At 41.3% G+C, this 19,379-nt stretch overlaps 1 protein-coding gene across 2 annotated transcripts in view; it reads left to right on the top strand.

Annotated features, from left to right (window-relative positions):
- Positions 1-14,225, top strand: part of LOC109898250 (seizure protein 6 homolog) — an 80,939-nt gene extending 66,714 nt beyond the window's left edge. For both annotated transcript variants that reach the window (XM_020493147.2, XM_020493146.2), the window contains exons 10-19: positions 368-562; positions 736-874; positions 1,378-1,574; positions 1,861-2,055; positions 9,022-9,216; positions 10,473-10,664; positions 10,825-10,863; positions 11,655-11,772; positions 11,928-12,039; positions 12,808-14,225. In XM_020493147.2, coding sequence (XP_020348736.1) covers positions 368-562; positions 736-874; positions 1,378-1,574; positions 1,861-2,055; positions 9,022-9,216; positions 10,473-10,664; positions 10,825-10,863; positions 11,655-11,772; positions 11,928-12,039; positions 12,808-12,837 — 1,412 coding nt within the window. In that variant the 3' untranslated portion in view covers positions 12,838-14,225. The remainder of the gene's footprint in view (positions 1-367; positions 563-735; positions 875-1,377; positions 1,575-1,860; positions 2,056-9,021; positions 9,217-10,472; positions 10,665-10,824; positions 10,864-11,654; positions 11,773-11,927; positions 12,040-12,807) is intronic.
- Positions 14,226-19,379: the final 5,154 nt, after the last annotated feature.

Here is a 19,379-nt window from a genome sequence, read left to right as displayed (position 1 = left end):
TGCTATTATGCACATATCTGCTTTATTATTTTTTACACTATTCTTTTTTACATAATATAACCACAAATACAATTTCCGTATCACATGTCTTAGAGTAATGGACTGTGCCATTGCCGTGGCCTCCGCAATGGATTAGTCCAATGATACAGGCGGGAATCAAACAGGTGTCTTGTGCACCATAAAAAAAGAAATCTCGGCCGACCAACAGTCGATAGACCAAACAATCGACCAGTCAACTAAATGGGGTCAGCCCTACTTTAGTTAATCTTATATTATGCTTTATCCTACTTCTCTCTCTTTCTCTCCTTATATTCACACGTGCACACTATTTTATCTCTCTCTCTCGTTCTCTCTCGCTTTCTCTCAGCCTTTGACGGGGAACACTGTTATGAGCCCTACTTGCCCCATGGTAATTTCAGCAGCAGTGACATTACCTTTCCGTTGGGCACCACAGTCATCTTCTCCTGCTCCCCAGGCTTTGTCATGGAGCAGGGCTCCGGGGTCATTGAGTGTGTGGACCCAAGCGATCCACACTGGAATGAGAGTGAGCCTGTGTGTAAAGGTAATACTATTGAATACTACCATTTCATTATGATAATGTGTTTGTAAAGCCCCTTTCATTCACTAAACAACAAAAAAAGATAATAATACAGTTAATGTTATAATAACCTTTTCACCCCCCCTTCCCTATCTTGCTTTCTATCTTCCGCCCCTAACTCCCACTCTCTCTCTCAGCTTTGTGTGGGGGAGAGTTGACTGATCCCTCCAGCACTGTTCTGTCCCCTGATTGGCCACAGAGCTACTCCAAGGGGCAGGACTGTGTGTGGCAGATCCATGGTAATGAGGAGAAGCGCATCGAACTGGACATCCAGATGTGAGTTTTGCCTCTCCAACACCCAAAAGGCTTTAAGCTGTGGTTGGAGCATTTGGGAGAGGGAATTGTTCTCCTTGAATTTTCCCATGCCTCTTTTGCCTCTGAAACCTCATTGCATAACATGGGCGCTCTCTTTGCATAGTTGTTTTTTTAGCACTACACCAGAGGTATATGATGGAGATAGAACTCAAAATAAGTATGTTTGTGCATGTTTTGAAAGGAATATACTTAAAGCATAAAACAAAGGTTGAACAATGTGAACCTTGCATTTCGTCGCTTCACTGATGCTGCTTCCGTGGCTGGTGTAGCGAGTCTCATTGATTATAATGTGTGCCTTTCAACTGTGACTGACATACATTTAGAAAATGTGATGCTTCCAGTGACGTTTTTATTGTAAGGATTAGAAATGACAATGATTGTGAGAATATATATTTTATGATTCCATTTGAAGTGACATTGTGAAAGTTTTTTTCCTCTCTTCATGTATTTTGTCTCCCTCAAAGTTTGAATATCCGCCACAATGACGTTCTCACCATATTCGATGGTCACGACCTCATGTCCCATGTGATTGGCCAGTACCTGGGGTCACGAGAGCGTTTCCAGGTCGTGTCAGGTGGTTCTGAGGTCACTATTCAGTTCCAGAGTGACCCTGACGATTCCTCCTTTATTCTCAGCCAGGGGTTCCTTATTCACTACCGTGGTACGTACACATACAGGACTTTTACATACAGGACATTACATTCACATAAAGGACATGATATGATTGCCCATACATAACATCACACAAATACAATATTTACATTTTCCAGGCGTGTATTCAGTGAGGCAATATGTTAATAACTTTGTAGATATAATATGAACAGACAAGACGATTTACGTATTCTACCTCAATTGTGTGTTCTACACGATTATTTTTCAATCTGAATGTTCTGAACAAGCACTTGGTTTATCCTACATCTAATGACATCAACTTCTTTCACATCCAGAGGTAGAGCCTAATGACACCTGCCCTGCCCTCCCTCAAATCGAATTTGGTTGGATTAGCTCCTCCCACACCTCTCCTGTGAGGGGAAGTGTGTTGACCTATCAGTGCCAGCCGGGGTATGACATCAGTGGCTCTGACATCATCACTTGCCAATGGGATCTTTCCTGGAGCAACAGCCCACCCACCTGCATCAAAGGTGAGCTAAAGTGCGTTCCTGCCCGACAACATTGCTGACTCATGCCAGATCATATATTATAGCAATCTGGTGCCCGACGGCACAGTCAATGTGGTATGCAACAATTGGTTGATGCAACGCAACACCTGAGCAGGGGAACACAACCCGAACTTCCAACAACCCTTCGGATGTGTTTGAGAGCATACATTTTGCTCCGTTGCAGATCACCGACTGAGCATACATCTTAGAGGTTGAGTAAGGCTTAGATTCAATCAGATCTAGCATTTACTGGCGATAGCCGACATCCGCAATAGCTGTTTTGGTGGTGTTGGAGGTGGAACTGCATTGGCGTTTTCAAATTGGTGAGCAGCTGCACTTGATAATTGTCATGAAGCCAGACCTGTCCCACTCACGTTCGAAGTTCAGAAAGAGAAAGTGTAGGCTACATAGAAATAAAGACACTCAAATTAAAAATCATTAAACGAAATCATGAGAATATGATATATTATTCCAGTGTTCGAACTTCTAAGCAAGGCTATATGGGATTACTCTTAATGCGACTCTGAGCAGCCAATGGCAATGTCTGCGTTAGGTATACGGCCAGGAGACGTTTGGAGATTTGACAGCTCTAACACAGTTCCACCTCCGACGCCACCCAAACAACCACTATGCAGATGTTGGCTAAATTGAATAGAGCCATAGGTCCTTTCAGACACTGAAAGTGAAGATTTTAGAAATAGGTTGCTGGTAAACATTCTGATCATGTTTCCAATTAAAAGTCCCAATATGACATATCACTTTACATTTGTATTTTGGGAGAAATTTACATTTAACCCGAATTTGACATGTCATGTTGGAAAAGTGATGTCAAAAGAATAACACACGAGTGAATACACAGCAGGAGTGAGCCACTGTCCACATAAGATGGTAAAGACCCATATCATACCGAGTCCTCATTGGCACTGAATAAAACCAACTTATTATCTGACCATATCCTGTGATTTCTTTATTCTGTATCAGCAAAAAATGTATCACTTATACGGTGTGTAGGCTTTTAGCATAGTCCTGCTAACCACTAGCAGCCTTGAAACACATCACTTATTAGCAGTTCAGCAGACCTGCATTTCTCGTGCTGTTGCACAAAATCAAGAGACTTTTACCATCATAGTAGACATTGAACATCGATAACAAAAAAACTCTGTTGTTGGGCAATAGTACAGTGGTTCTTCCTTTAAAAGTTGCGTCATACTACAGCACAGCTTGCAGAGTGCTGCATAAATGTATGGCACATTAAAGTGCATGAAGTCATAATATTTTACTGTCAGCCATTGTTGTCATTAATGCTAGTTTGACCACCAGAGGGCATTGTTGAGAAGCGAAGTTATTGAAATAGCATGGAGCTCTAGGCCTACGTCCTGTTTACTGTAGCTGTTTTTGCTTAACTTATTTATTGGCATAATGGCCTACTTCAATATACAGTATATCAATCATTCATTAATTTATGCATGTCATCACACAGCATGCAAGTCATCCAAGTCTTAAAATACAGTCAAGCATTTTAGTTATAAAACCAAATAATTAAACAATAAATGAACAGCATTTGACTGTTTTTGATTTATTTTATTTGTTTATTTCACCTTTATTTAACCAGGTAGGCTAGTTGAGAACAGGTTCTCATTTACAACTGCGACCTGGCCAAGATAAGGCATAGCAGTGTGAACAGACAACAACACAGAGTTACACATGGAGTAAACAATAAACAAGCCAATAATACAGTAGGGGGAAAAAATTGTCTATATACACTGTGTGCAAACGGCATGAGGAGGTAGGCGAATAATTACAATTTAGCAGATTAACACTGGAGTGATAAATGGTCAGATGGTCATGTGCAAGTAGAGATACTGGTGTGCAAAAGAGCAGAAAAGTAAATAAATAAAAACAGTATGGGGATGAGGTAGGTAAATTGGGTGGGCTATTTACCGATGGACTATGTACAGCTGCAGTGATCTGTTAGCGCTCAGATAGCAGATGTTTAAAGTTGGTGAGAGAGATAAAAGTCTCCAACTTCAACGATCGGTGCTAAAGTAGTTGACCACACACAGATAGGATATTACTTCAAATCCTATTATAACAATTGCATGACTTTGGGTGTTTCAGTAAGCAACAATTCGTTGCCTTCCTTAGCCTAGTTTATTCCAATATTTCTGTCATTCAGGGATATTTATTCCCATAATAATTCGTTATGGATCAATCCAGATGTGGTTAGAAAACAGTGCATTTGGTGGGCTATGCAAAGAGATGGAAGAAGTGATATGCCTCGCAAACATCCATTAATACCGTTAAAGTCTCAATGAATAAACCGCAACATGTCGGCTAACACGGAACCCAAACCGGCTGCGCTATCGTGCATTAATTTATTTTGCCCCCCCCACACCAAACGTGATCACGACACGCAGGTTAAAATATCAAAACAAACTCTGAACCAATGACATTAATTTGGGGACAGGTCGAAAACAATTAAACATGTATGGCAATTTAGCTAGTTAGCTTGCACTTGCTAACTAACGTTAATTAGCTAGCCGAATCGTTTCTAGTCATCGCTCCTCTTTCCAGGCTTTTTCATTTTTGAACTTATATGGTGATTGGCATCTAACTTACACGTTTACCACGACCGGCAAAACATTTTGTCTTTCAATCGCTCACATGGGTATAACCAATGAGGAGATGGCACATGGGTACCTGCTTCTATAAACCAATGAGGAGATGGGAGAGGCAGGACTTTCAGTGTGATCTGCGTCAGAAATAGGAATGACTTATATTTTAGTTCTTGGCAACGCAGACACTCATTGGTGCACGCGAGCAGTGTGGGTGCAGTAATTGAATAACATGGATTTCTAAATTTATTTTGCGGCGCTCACGCACGCGACGTGTCCGGTCTGGTCAGCATGTTAAGCGATTGAATTCACGAATGCATTTGACTTTTTTAAATAGTGGCTGTACTTGTCACACCCTGATCTGTTGCAATTGTCTTTGTGCTTGTCTCTACCCCCCTCCAGGTGTCGCCCATCTTCCCCATTATCCCTAGTGCATTTATACCTGTGTCCTCTGTTTGCCTGTTGCCAGTTCATTTTGTTCGTCAAGCCTACCAGCGGTTTTCCCCTTGCTCCTGTGTGTTTCTAGTTCCTGTTTACTAGTTTTCCCGGTTTTGACCATTCTGCAAGCCCTGACCCTGAGCCTGCCTGCGGTTCTGTACCTTTTGGCCTCTTATCTGGATTACTGACCTTTGCCTGCCCTTAATCTGTCGTTTTGTGTGCCCCCTGTTCTAGTAATAAACTTTTGTTACTTCGACACTGTCTGCATCTGGGACTTCCCTAAAATCGTGATAATACGAACTGGCCATGACTGACCCAGCAGACTCAGACCCGCTCCCCAATGCTGTCTCCCTGGAAGAAGCCACTATTGGAAGACACGAAGAGTTACTTCAATATCTTATGGAGGGACTCCATACCCTGGCAGAACGCAATGATCAGGCGTACAATACATTGCGGGAGCAATTCCGTCACACCCGTAATCTCCCAGCCTACGCCAGTGTGCCGAGAACCCCACTTACCTCCACCAGAGCGCCACGCTGAAGATTCCGGAACCTGCCAGGCTTTTTTCTCCCAGTGCTCCCTCATTTTCGAGCTGCAGCCTTCTTTCTGCAGCCTTCTTCCTCGGACATTCACACCTCCATTACTTTACGAAAATATAGTAAATTTGTGCCACCATTTAGACTACAAATAGATCCGTGTTCTAACTCCCCCTTGTGATAGGCCCAAAAATGCTATTTTACAGGAAACAAATTGACAAGATAATGTCAGCATGCTTATAGGGAAGGACACTCAACAAGCACAGCACTTACACAAATGACTGATGATTGGCTGAGAGAAGTTGATGATAAAATGAACGTGAGGGCTGTCCTGTTAAAAATCAAATTTGATTTGTCACATACACATGGTTAGCAGATGTTAATGCAAGTGTAGCGAAATGCTTGTGCTTCTAGTCCCGACAATGCAGTAATAACCAACAAGTAATCTAACTAACAATTCCAAAACTACTACCTTATACACACAAGTGTAAAGGGATAAAGAATATGTACATAAAGATATATGAATGAGTGATGGTACAGAGCGGCATAGGCAAGATGCAGTAGATGGTTTCGAGTACAGTATATACATATGAGATGAGTATGTAAACAAAGTGGCATAGTTTAAAGTGGCTAGTGATACATGTATTACATAAAGATGCAGTAGATGATATAGAGTACAGTATATACGTAGACATATGAGATGAATAATGTAGGGTATGTAAACATTATATTAAGTAGCATTGTTTAAAGTGGCTAGTGATATATTTTACATCAATTCCCATCCATTCCCATTATTAAAGTGGCTGGAGTTGAGTCAGTGTGTTGGCAGCAGCCACTCAATGTTAGTGGTGGCTGTTTAACAGTCTGATGGCCTTGAGATAGAAGCTGTTTTTCAGTCTCTCGGTCCCTGCTTTGATGCACCTGTACTGACCTCGCCTTCTGGATGATAGCGGGGTGAACAGGCAGTGGCTCGGGTGGTTGTTGTCCTTGATGATCTTTATGGCCTTCCTGTGACATCGGGGGGTGTAGGTGTCCTGGAGGGCAGGTAGTTTGCCCCCGGTGATGTGTTGTGCAGACCTCACTACCCTCTGGAGAGCCTTACGGATGTGAGCGGAGCAGTTGCCGTACCAGGCGGTGATACAGCCCGACAGGATGCTCTCGATTGTGCATCTGTAGAAGTTTGTGAGTGCTTTTGGTGACAAGCCGAATTTCTTCAGCCTACTGAGGTTGAAGAGGCGCTGCTGTGCCTTCTTCACGATGCTGTCTGTGTGGGTGGACCAATTCAGTTTGTCTGTGATGTGTACGCCGAGGAACTTAAAACTTACTACCCTCTCCACTACTGTTCCATCGATGTGGATAGGGGGGTGTTCCCTCTGCTGTTTCCTGAAGTCCACAATCAGCTCCTTAGTTTTGTTGACGTTGAGTGTGAGGTTATTTTCCTGACACCAGGGCCCTCACTTCCTCCATGTAGGCCGTAATCAAGCCTACCACTGTAGTGTCGTCTGCAAACTTGATGATTGAGTTGGAGGCGTGCATGGCCACGCAGTCGTGGGTGAACAGGGAGTAAAGGAGAGGGCTCATGAGTAAGGTTGGGTTTTTTGCAGATCCAAGGTTACGACTGTTCAGAATGATGATATGATAAGAGGTAATGATTAATAAGATTACTGTTTATCGATGTAATAGATATATATCTTATAGAGTTTAATTCTGGAAATGGTAACTCTTTAAACAACCTCTTCTGTGGTGCCCCAAATTCCTAATGAGTTAGTTGTTACATGATTAATTTAATCGAGTAACAATTAAACTGTTACGGTTTTCTTGCGGTGAAGAGGACCAAAATGCAGCGTGGTTAATTCGATACATCTTTAATGAAGATGATACACGAACAATACAAAAACAGTAACGTGAAAACCTGAACAGCCTTCTCTGGTGCAAACAAACACTGAGACAGGAACAATCACCCACGAAACACTCAAAGAATATGGCTGCCTAAATATGGTTCCCAATCAGAGACAACGATAAACACCTGCCTCTGATTGAGAACCATTTCAGGCAACCATAGACTTTTCTAGATAACCCCACTATACCACAATCCCAATACCTACAAAAAAACAAGAAAAAACACACCACATAATAAACCCATGTCACACCCTGGCCTGACCAAAATAATAAAGAAAACACAAAATACTAAGACCAGGGCGTGACATAAACATAGTCAGTGGATGAAATAAATAACAGTCATCAGATTAATACAAGTAAAGTCACAACAGGAGTTTCATGTGTCTCTTTTCAAAATAAGCAAAGCTAATCGTACTATGGTTCATAAGTGGCAGGTTGCCTCAATAGCTGCAGAATTTATTTTCAACTTTTGCATGCAAACCCCACTTTGGGAACGTAATGCCAAGGTACCAGAGGACAATAGACTCAACATTACAATTCAGCATGATACATGTGTCACCAAAATATATTTAATTAACATATTATTTTTTATGTTATGATTTGCTCAAGCTATATTTTTCATAAATATATTCTGGAAATACAGTATTTGTAAATATATAAATATATACATTAACTGTATGTACATACACTGAGTGTACAAGACATTAGGAACACCTTCCTAATATTGAGTTGCACCCCTTTTTGCCCTCAGAAGAGCATCAGTTCGTCGGGGCATGGACTCTACAAGGTGTCGAAAGCATTCCACAGGGATGCTGGCCCATGTTGACCCCAATGCTTCCCACCACAGGAGGCTGCTGAGGGGAGGACGGCTCATAATAATGTCTGGAATGGAGCAAATGGAATAACGTCAAAACCATGTGTTTGATGTATTTGATACCACTCCACTCATTCCGCTTCAGCCGTTACCACAAGTCCGCCCTCCCCAATTAAGGTGCCACCAACCTCCTGTGCTTCCCACTGTTGTGTCAAGTTGGCTGGATGTCCTTTGGGTGGAGGACAATTATTCCACGCAGCGTTGAAGTTCTTGGTACACTCAAACCGGTGCGTCTAGTTGATACCCCGTTCAAAGGCACTTAAATCTTTTGTCTTGCACATTCACCCTCTGAATGGCACATGTACACAATCCATGTCTCCAATGTTTTAACTGGTGACATCAGTAAGGGATCATAACTGGTCATGGAAAGAGCAGGTGTTCCTAACGTTTTTTATACTCAGTGTATATTATAATGCATTTGTTTTCTGTATGGGTTTATTCAGGGACAGTGGACAATCATCTACATATCAGAAAATAAGTGTGCCGGAGTTCACTCATTTAGCTCCGTTTCATCTGTAGTACCAGGGTAGATAAAACAATATATACAAATATTAGATCATGTCTTTTATACCCTTATCGTCCGCAGTCCAGCAGTGTCCTGATCCGGGGGAGGTGGTGAATGGAGCACGTTCGGTACGCCCAGAGTCTGGATTTGCTGTTGGAACGGTGGTGCGCTTCTCCTGTAACCAGGGTTACCAGCTGGAGGGCCCTGGTCAGATCTCCTGCCATGGACGGGATACGGGCACCCCCAAGTGGAGTGACCGCAGCCCCAAATGTGTCTGTGAGTCACTCCCCTGGGTGTTTGTCTGTGTGTTGAGATGGATATCAAACTGTAATCCTATGGGATTATACAGTGCCTTCAGAAAGTATTCACACCCCTTGAATTTTTCAACATTTTGTTGTGTTACAAGGTGGATTAAAATAGATGTAATTGTCTTTTTTTGTCAATGACCAACACATAATACTGTAATGTCAAAATGGAAGAAAAATTCTAACATTTGTAAAAATAAATTTAAAAAAATATATATATATGAAAATAAAACACTAATATATTGTATCTGGATTAGATAAATATTCAACCCCCTGAGTTGAATCAGCTTTGGCAGTGATTACAGCTGAGTCTTTCTGGGTGAGTCTCTAAAAGCTTTCCACACCTTGGCTGTGCAACATTTGCCCATTTATTATTTTCAAAATTCTTCAAGCTCAGTCAAATTGGTTGTTGATCAATATTCGACAACTATTTTCAGGTCTTGCCATAGATTTTCAAGCAGATTTAACTCGGCCACTCAGGAACATTCACTGTCTTGGTAATCAACTCCAGTGTAGATTTGGCCTTGTGTTTTAGGTTATTGTCCTGCTGAAATGTGTATTCATCTCCCAGTGTCTGTTTTAAAGTCACCTTCGGCCTCATGTTGAAATCTCTGAGCGGTTTCCTTCCTCTCCAACAAGTGAGTTAGGAAGGACGCCTGTATCTTTGTAGTGACTAGGTGTATTGATACACCATCCAAAGTGTAATTTATAACTTAACCTTGCTCAAAGTAATATTCAATGTCTGCTTTTACATTTTTTACCCATCTACCAATAGATCTTTGTGTTCAATCTGTGTTTGAAAATCACTGCTCGCTTGAGTGACCTTACAGATAGTTGTATGTGTGGGGTACAGAGACAAGGTAGTCATTGAAAAAATCATGTTAAAAACGTTTATTGCACACAGAGTGAGTCCATGCAATTTATGTGACTTGTTAAGCACATTTTTACTCCTGAATTTATTTAGGCTTGCCATAACAAAGGGGTTGAATACTTATTGACTCAATACATTTTAGCTTTTCATTTGAAATTCATTTGTAAACATTTCGAAAAATATAATTCTCCTTTCACATTATCCGGTATTGTGTGTAGGCCAGGGAAAAAATAATCTCAGTTTAATCCATTTTAAATTATACAACAAAATGTGGAAAAGGGGCTGTTAATACTTTCTGAAGGCATTGCTCTTTTTCTCTCTCTCTCTCTCTATCTTTATTTCCTTTCCCAAAACAGTGAAGTATGACCCATGCCCAAACCCAGGTGTGCCAGACAATGGTTACCAGACATTGTACAAGCATAGCTACCAGGCAGGAGAGGCGCTACGTTTTTTCTGCTATGAGGGCTATGAACTCATTGGGGAGGTTATTATCAACTGTGTCCCGGGCCACCCATCTCAATGGAACAGTCCACCACCCTTCTGCAAAGGTGACAATCTACATTGGACTGCTGGAAATGAGGATGAGGGGTTAGAGGGGTTTCAAGAAATTCTGCATGAGAATTGAAACACTTGAACATATGGTAAAGAGTGAATGAGGAATGATGATCTTATAATAATAATAACAATCTGCATTTCTCTATCTATCAGTGGCATACGAGGAGCTGTTGGATGATCATAAATTAGAAGGTGATTTTTCGTCTCCCTCTACATCTTCTTTAGGGGAATTTCGACACTTTTCAACCTCATATTCATTCTCCTGTTCCTTACAAAGACTATGAGATTCATGGTGACACAGGGAGAAGGAAAATGCCTCCCCCTGGCTAGAAACTCATAGTAGGTTTTTTATTTGTATTTTGTTTTTACTTTTTAAAAGTTTTTAATGCAACTTGATGATGTCATGAAATTTCTTCTTATCTCTAACGACAGAGCATTGAAACGTCATGGTAACCAATTTTCAACATAGACAAACCTTGTATGATGAATTTGTAGTTTTGAAACAATGTCATATCTTCACTTTATCTCCACTATGAGATATTTTTAAATCCAGTTTACCAACAAGTTAATACTTGTTATGTTGGATTTACGTCTCCATCTCAACCAAAAATCAATGTTGAAGAATAATGCAGGGATTCAATCTGATCACGGGTTGTGGAAAATGTGGATTTTAAGGTCAATGTTCCTGCGTTCATGGAGATCAGCTTCACGGTAAATGCTGCAGATTCCGGCTCAATCATGGGAACACATTGGGAATTCTACAAACTTTTGGCTGTCTTTTTGAGTGGGTGAATATAGGTTGTAATCTCATTGATCAATGTCTCAACCAAATATTACCCTATTGCCCACGTTGAAATTATGTGGTGTACTCAGTGGGATAGTGCTGGAAATAATGAAAATGAGGTTGACATTTGGTGGAATTCCCCTTTAATCGTCTTGATTTAACTTCTTCTTTCATTTATTATTTTTTATTATTTCCCTAGTATCCCAGTCATTGGAGCCCTCCCACCAGATGCTAAGTGAGAACATTGCCTTGGCAATCATCCTGCCAATCATCCTGGTCATCCTTCTGATTGGTGGAATCTACATGTATTACACAAAGTACGTACTGCGCAGTTCAGCAGTCACAATTCAAATGCATTCTTCTTACTTTCACCAAATATTGGCATGGTACTGAGCCATTGCATAGATCAGATATCAGAAGTTGACTGTATGCTTTATTCTCTCCCTTTAACATTTATTTCCCTCTCCCTCAGTGTATGTAGACTGCAGTGGAAGCCACTTTTCTGGAAGTCTCTCTCTCACACCCACTCATACAGCCCAATTACTGTGGAGTCTGACTTCAACAACCCTCTATACGAGGCAGGGGTGAGTATTTTCTCTATTTTTGCCTAATGTGTAAGTATTGCTCAAGCGCTCTCACTTTGGGGGTAGATTCTATCAGATCCGCGCTAGCCAGCATAGCAGTTGTTTTGGAAGTCTCTGAGGTGGAACTCCATTAGAGCTGTCAAATCTACAAGTGGTTCCTTGCGTTACCCTATCACAGACTCTGCCAATGGATGCAACGAAACCACACCCAACTTTATACCCGACAAGTCATGCAGCCGCATGACACGTTCAAACACTCTAATGTGTGATGTTCTATTGTCTACAACTCAATTAAACTGATAGGCTAAAAATCCCCCCATCCAAATTAACTTGAAAACCTGCATTAGCCTGTCATTATTTTTTTATCATGGATAGCCCTGTCTGTGTAACCAACTGGGAATCAAACCCAGGTTATTGGTATAACTAAACCACCAAGTAAAATTGTTCTATGTCACTAAGCTAGAGTTTAATGTAGAGCTCATGTACAGGTATATTGTATCAACTTTAATAAATTGACAATTCTTTTTTCAACTTTTCACCTTTTGGCTAGTATTTAGGAAAATATATTTACTTTTTATTTGTCTGGAAGTTGAAATGCTATTGACTGTAGTTTAACGAGAAGTGAATACTCTAGTCCATTGCTTATGAATCCTGGAGGTTGCATGTCCTAAACTGCTGAGGATATTTTGCTGTAGCATTTAAAACCAACTATTTTCTTCTTCAAATTAATTGTTATTTGGGTCTGTTGTATTGCTACCTGGTTCCTAGGACACACGGGAGTATGAGGTGTCCATTTGAAGAAGAAACGTCTTCAGAAGAATTAAAACCCACAGATAGAGAGATCTGGAGGAAGAGGAACAACTTTCTTTTTCTTTCAGATGACTTCTTTCACTCCCCTCATCTCCCATCTCGTTATTTCCTCTTCCCTGCCTCTCTCTTTCATTCTCTCTCTTTATCTTTGAGTTTGTGTCTTTACACCTCACTTTTCTTTTGTGTGTCTCTCTAATTTCCCAGTCACTCTTTCTGTCAGTGATTGTAGGTTTGCGTCTCCTTGGGCCAGATTAAATCCGATCGTGTTCAAGCCGCTAAGCATATTTTAAAGGCAATGTTCCAGCGCTAGTGGAGACGGCATTCACGGTAAATGCTGCATATGTCGGTTCAATTGGAAATTACCTTTAAATGTCAATCGCACTTTAACATGGATTTTCCATGGCCCAAGATTGAATCTAGGCCCTTGTCTTCATCTGTTCATAGTGTGCAGCGATGTCTCCCAGTGGTGTGCTGTTTTCCACAGTCCAACTTTTTGTCTAAAATTAGGATTGGTGCCTTACAGAGGTTAAGTGGTGGATAATATGGAAGGAGAGACATAAAGAGGGAGAGCCAGAGAGGGAGAAAGGGGGAGTGCAGAGATATATTTATGAGGTAAATAATGAAAAGGGAAAGACAGGAAAGCAGACACATACTCTCTCATGCTCAGTTGCACACAGTATACACACACACCGAGAGAGAGAGAGAGAGAGAGAGAGAGAGAGAGAGAGAGAGAGAGAGGAGAGAGAGAGAGAGAGAGAGAGAGAGAGAGAGAGAGAGAGAGAGAGAGAGAGAGAGAGCGAGATGCATACACACATTGAATGTAAATATTTGGTGGAATATTGAGGCTCATATATACAGAAAATTCAGTGGCAAAATATGACATTGCATAATGTATCTTCATGTTTCAACTCTCGTTGCCATAGTAAAATGTAAAATTACAAAGCCAGCGTTTCATATTGTTCTTTGCCATTTTTGAAGTGTATTTCCACTTGATGTTGAATGACATTGAGAAAAAGGTGAGGACCTGAATGTTGTCACGCTTATAGCACGCAATGATTGTATATTTTACCGCTTCTGCTGAATCATATTATTATGATTATCAACGATTATCATTGTTATCAGTGCAAATTTGAAGTTGTTGTAAGAAAATAAGCTAACTTGGCTGCTTGATGTGATGCAGTATTTAACTGATATGTTTTTTGAATTTCTTACCAGTTTATTGTCTGAACAGTAAATCTACTTTAATTCATTGTGCCAATATGGGGGTCCAGGGGACTCTTTTGCATTGTAAAGGTATTATTTGCATTATATTTTGTCATGAAGGCATTATTTATTTGCTGAAATTTAAGATTAAATCAAAGTCTGAATGGTGAAAAGAGGTCTTGTCTTCATTAAATACCAAATGTTTGTAGTTCTTGTGTGGATCAGTTGGTAGAGCATGGTCCTTGCAATGCCAAGGTTGTAGGTTTGATTCCCATGGAAAATGTATGCACTCACGACTGTAAACCGCTCTGTATAAAAGCATATATTGCTATATTCTTTCAAAAATTGTTATAGCTTTTAAAGTCTATTGTGCATGTACAGAAGACTGAATGCCCAAGACAAAATATCAGATGTGTACATTATTTAAGTTTGATCTGTTATACTTTATGGAGGAACTGCTCTTTGGAGGAACAATCACACCAATTTAATCTGTTAATCAGATTGAGGAACACATTGAGTTGACCAACCCTTTAAGCCTGTCAACCATATTTAATGACACAGGAGATAAGGGTGACAGCACATACTAATTGATACAAAAACACCAATCAAACACAGAATGGAAAGGAGAAATGCAGTGACACATAAATACGGTGAGGAATGGGTCACACAGCAAAATAAACCCAAAACAGTGTTGTGGTTCTGTAAATCACCAAATAACAGTAAACGAGCAATTCTAGCATTGTGATGTCTGTGCAAATTGGTATCACTTTCATTGTGTTGGCCTATTTCCAGATAGTCAAAAGGATGTGGAATCACAATCATGTCAAGTTCATGTACAGCAATTGCTAAATGGATTTAGGGGACTGTGACACATTTACTGTATACATGCATTGCTAGTGACAACAAGGTGAAATTAAACAAAATAGTTCAAACAGAGAATGTAAATGAGGCTATGGTTCAAAACCTATTGCCCGTGGAGTGTTTAAAAGAGGGAATCTCAACTGCTCAGAGAAGACCCTCAGACTGCCAGCATTACTGTACCCCCCTATTGTTCTCTCTTGCCTGACCTTCAGCTAGCGAGGTATGTTGTCCTTGGCTCCGCAATTTTTCAATATAAAACCGTGGTGCCTGAGAGCTGTGACTGCGCCATCGGCTAACATATTGTGCGTTGTCTCTTCGTGCACAGGGCAAATAAAAATCCAACAAGCAGACCTCCAGTTGTGGCAGTGTCCTCGTTAAATTACACAACGCAGAACGAACCACGCTACACAGACAATAGACTTTACAAATGACATGCCTTTAAAAACATTAACATGTAGTGTGCGTACGTGCAGCTCAATCAAATCTCAGACACCTAAGATATTGGGAATTAATACTACCACTTAGAGACAGAAAGTTGTGGTAGAGGTTTATCAGATGAGGAAATCATAAGCTTTATGAAAACTGAATCAGATGAACAGCGTGTAACTGGAGATGTTGACGTCGAAATAAGCGAGGATACACTGAAATTGGTTTTGTCAGATGAGGCACATTTTGGAGGTTACGGCATATTTTTTTTTAACTAGGCAAGTCGGTTAAGAACAAATTCTTATTTTCAATGACGGCCTAGGAACAGTGGGTTAACTGCCTGTTCAGGGGCAGAACGCCAGGTTTGTACCTTGTCAGCTCGGGGATTCGAACTTGCAACCTTTCAGTTACTAGCCCAACGCTAACCACTAGGCTAGCCCTGGAGGGTTCAGGAATTTGGAGGGTTCAGGCACCTCTGTTGCTGTAAATGTGTATTTTCCTTAATATGTTTTGTAATTTTGTATATTGTATGTGTTTGATGTATTTATGCAGGGCTCATCTGTAAAAGAGGCAGTAGTCTCAGACGTATTAAATATTAAAAAATACCACTCCAAATAATGGTGTGTTTACATTGACTCGTGATGAATCTCCCATTGTGCATTGAGGACATCGTCCCCACAGTGACTATACCCCAACCAGAAGCCATGGATTACAGGCAACATTCGCACTGAGCTAAAGGGTAGATCTGCCGCTTTCAAGGTGCGGGACTCTAACCCGGAAGCTTACATACAGCTTAAGAAATCCAGCTATGCCCTGCAACGAACCATCAAACGGGCAAAGCGTCAATACAGGGCCAAGATTGAATCATACACCGGCTCCGACACTCGTCGAATGTGGCAGGGCTTGCAAACTATTACAGACTACAAAGGGAAGCACAGCCGCGAGCTGCCCAGTAACACAAGCCTACCAGACGAGCTAAATCACTTCTATGCTCGCTTCGAGGCAAGCAACACTGAGGCATGCATGAAAGCATCAGCTGTTCCGGATGACTGTGTGATCACGCTCTCCGTAGCCGACGTGAGTAAGACCTTTAAACAGGTCAACATACACACGGCTGCGGGGCCAGACGGATTACCAGGACGTGTGCTCCGGGCATGTGCTGACCAACTGTCAGGTTGACGGGGCTGTAGTGGAGCAGGTTGAGAACTTCAAATTCCTTGGTGTCCACATCAACAAAAAACTAGATTGGTTCAAACACACCAAGACAGTTGTGAAGAGGGCACGACAAAGCCTATTCCCCCTCAGGAAACTAAAAAGATTTGGCATAGGTCCTGAGATCCTCAAAAGGTTCTACAGCTGCAGCATCGAGAGCATCCTGATCGGTTGCATCACTGCCTGGTACGGCAATTGCTCTGCCTCTGACCGCAAGGCACTTCAGAGGGTAGTGCGTACGGCCCAGTCCATTACTGGGGCAAAGCTGCCTGCCATCTAGGACCTCTACACCAGGCGGTGTCAGAGGAAGGCCCTAAAAATTGTCAAAGACCCCAGCCACCCCAGTCATAGACTGCTCTCTCTACTACATGCCAAGCGGTAACGGAGTGCCAAGTCTAGGACAAAAAGGCTTCTCAACAGTTTTTACCCGCAAGCCATAAGACTCCCCTCAAACCCTCTTTTACGCTGCTGCTACTCTCTGTTTATCTTATATGCTTAGTCACTTTAACTATACATTCATGTACATACTACCTAAATTGGCCCGACCAACCAGTGCTCCCGCACATTGGCTAACCGGGCTATCTGCACTGTGTCCCACCACCCATCAACACCTCTTTTAACGCTTCTGCTACTCTCTGTTCATCATAAATGCACAGTCACTTTATGTACCTACATGTACATACTACCTCAGTAAGCCTGACTAACAGGTGTCTGTATAGAGCCTTGCTACTATTTTTTTCAAATGTCTTTCTACTTGTTGTTTTATTACATTTTAGATACAGTTGAAGTCAGACGTTTACATACACTTCAGTTGGAGTCATTAAAACTAATTTTTCAAGCACTCCACATGTTTCTTGTTAACAAACTATAGTTTTGGCAAGTTTGTTAGGACATCTACTTTGTGCATGACAAGTAATTTTTCCAACAATTGTTTACAGATATTTCAATTAATCACAATTCCTGTGGGTCAGAAGTTTACATACACTAAGTTGACTGTGCCTTTAAACAGCTTGGAAAATTCCAGAACATTATGCCATGGCTTTAGAAGCTTCTGATTTCCAGCATTCTAGTCAATTGGAGGTGTACCTGTGGATGTATTTCAAGGCCTACCTTCAAACTCAGTGCCTCTTTGCTTGACATCATGGCAAAATCAAAAGAAATCAGCCAAGACCCCAGAAAAGAAATGTGTAGACCTCCACAAGCCTGGTTCATCTTTGGGAGCAATTTCCAAATGCCTGAAGGTACCACGTTCATCTGTACAAACAATAGTATGCAAGTATAAACACCATGGGACCACGCAGCCGTCATACCGCTCAGGAAGAAGACGCATTCTGTCTCCTAGAGATGAACGTAAAAGTGAAAATCAATCCCAGAACAACAGCAAAGGACCTTGTGAAGATGCTGCAGGAAACCGGTACAAAAGTATCTATATCCACAGTAAAACGAGTCCTATATCGATATAACCTGAAAGTCTGCTCAGCAAGGAAGAAGCCAATGCTCCAAAACCTCCATAAAAAAGCCAGACTACTGCACATGGGGACAACAATCGTACTTTTTGGAAAAATGTCCTGTGGTCTGATGAAACAAAAATAGAACTGTTTGGCCGTAATGACCATCGTTATGTTTGGAGGGAAAGGGGAGGCTTGCAAGCCGAAGAACACCATCCCAACCGTGAAGCACGGGGGAGGCAGTATCATGTTGTCGGGTTGCTTTGCTGCAGGAGGGACTGGTGCACTTCACATAATAGATGGCATCATGAGGTAGGGAAATTATCTGGATATATTGAAGCAACATCTCAAGACATCAGTCAGGAAGTTAAAGCTTGGTCACAAATGTGTCTTCCAAATGGACAATGACCCCAAGCATCCTTCCAAAGGTGTGGCAAAATTGCTTAAGTACAACAAAGTCAATGTATTGGAGTGGCCATCACAAAACCCTGACCTCAATCCCATAGAAGATGTGTGGGCAGAACTGTAAAAGTGTGTGCGAGCATGGAGGCCTATAAAACTTGACTCAATTACACCAGCTCTGTCAGGAGGAATGGGTCAAAATTCACCCAACTTATTGTGGGAAGCTTGTGGAAGGCTTCCTGAAACGTTTGACCCAAGTTTAACAATTTAAAGGCAATGCTACCAAACACTAATTGAGTGTATGTAAACTTCTGACCCACTGGGAATGTAATGAAATAAATAAAAGCTGAAATAAATAATTATCTTTGCTATTATTCTGACATATCTATTTCTTAAAATAAAGTGGTGAGTTTAAATGTATTTGGCTGAGGTGTATGTAAGCTTCTGACTTGAACTGTATACAGTACCATTCAAAAGTTTGGACTCATTCCAGAGTTTTTCTTTATTTTTATTTTTACTATTTTCACCATTTTTACCATTTACATACAGTATTTACGGCTCTGACTTAGAATGTGTGGACAACTACAAATACCTAGGTGTCTGGTTTGACTGTAAACTCTCCTTACAGACTCACATCAAACATCTCCAATCCAAAGTTAAATCTAGAATTGGCTTCCTATTTCGCAACAAAGCATCCTTCACTCATGCTGCCTAACATACCCTTGTAAAACTGACCATTCTACCAATCCTCAACTTCGGCGATGTCATTTACAAAATAGCCTCCAATACCTACTCAATAAATTGGATGCAGTCTATCACAGTGCCATCCGTTTTGTCACCAAAGCCCCATATACCTGTATGCTCTTGTTGGCTGGCCCTCGCTTCATACTCGTCCCCAAACACACTGGCTTTATCTCAGCTCACTGGTCACCATAGCAGCACCCACCTGTAGCACGCTCTCCAGCAGGTATATCTCTC

This window comes from Oncorhynchus kisutch, linkage group LG10 (genome assembly GCF_002021735.2).
Source record: "Oncorhynchus kisutch isolate 150728-3 linkage group LG10, Okis_V2, whole genome shotgun sequence".
Taxonomy (NCBI): Eukaryota; Metazoa; Chordata; class Actinopteri; order Salmoniformes; family Salmonidae; genus Oncorhynchus; species Oncorhynchus kisutch.
This window is presented reverse-complemented; position numbering and strand designations above follow the sequence as displayed.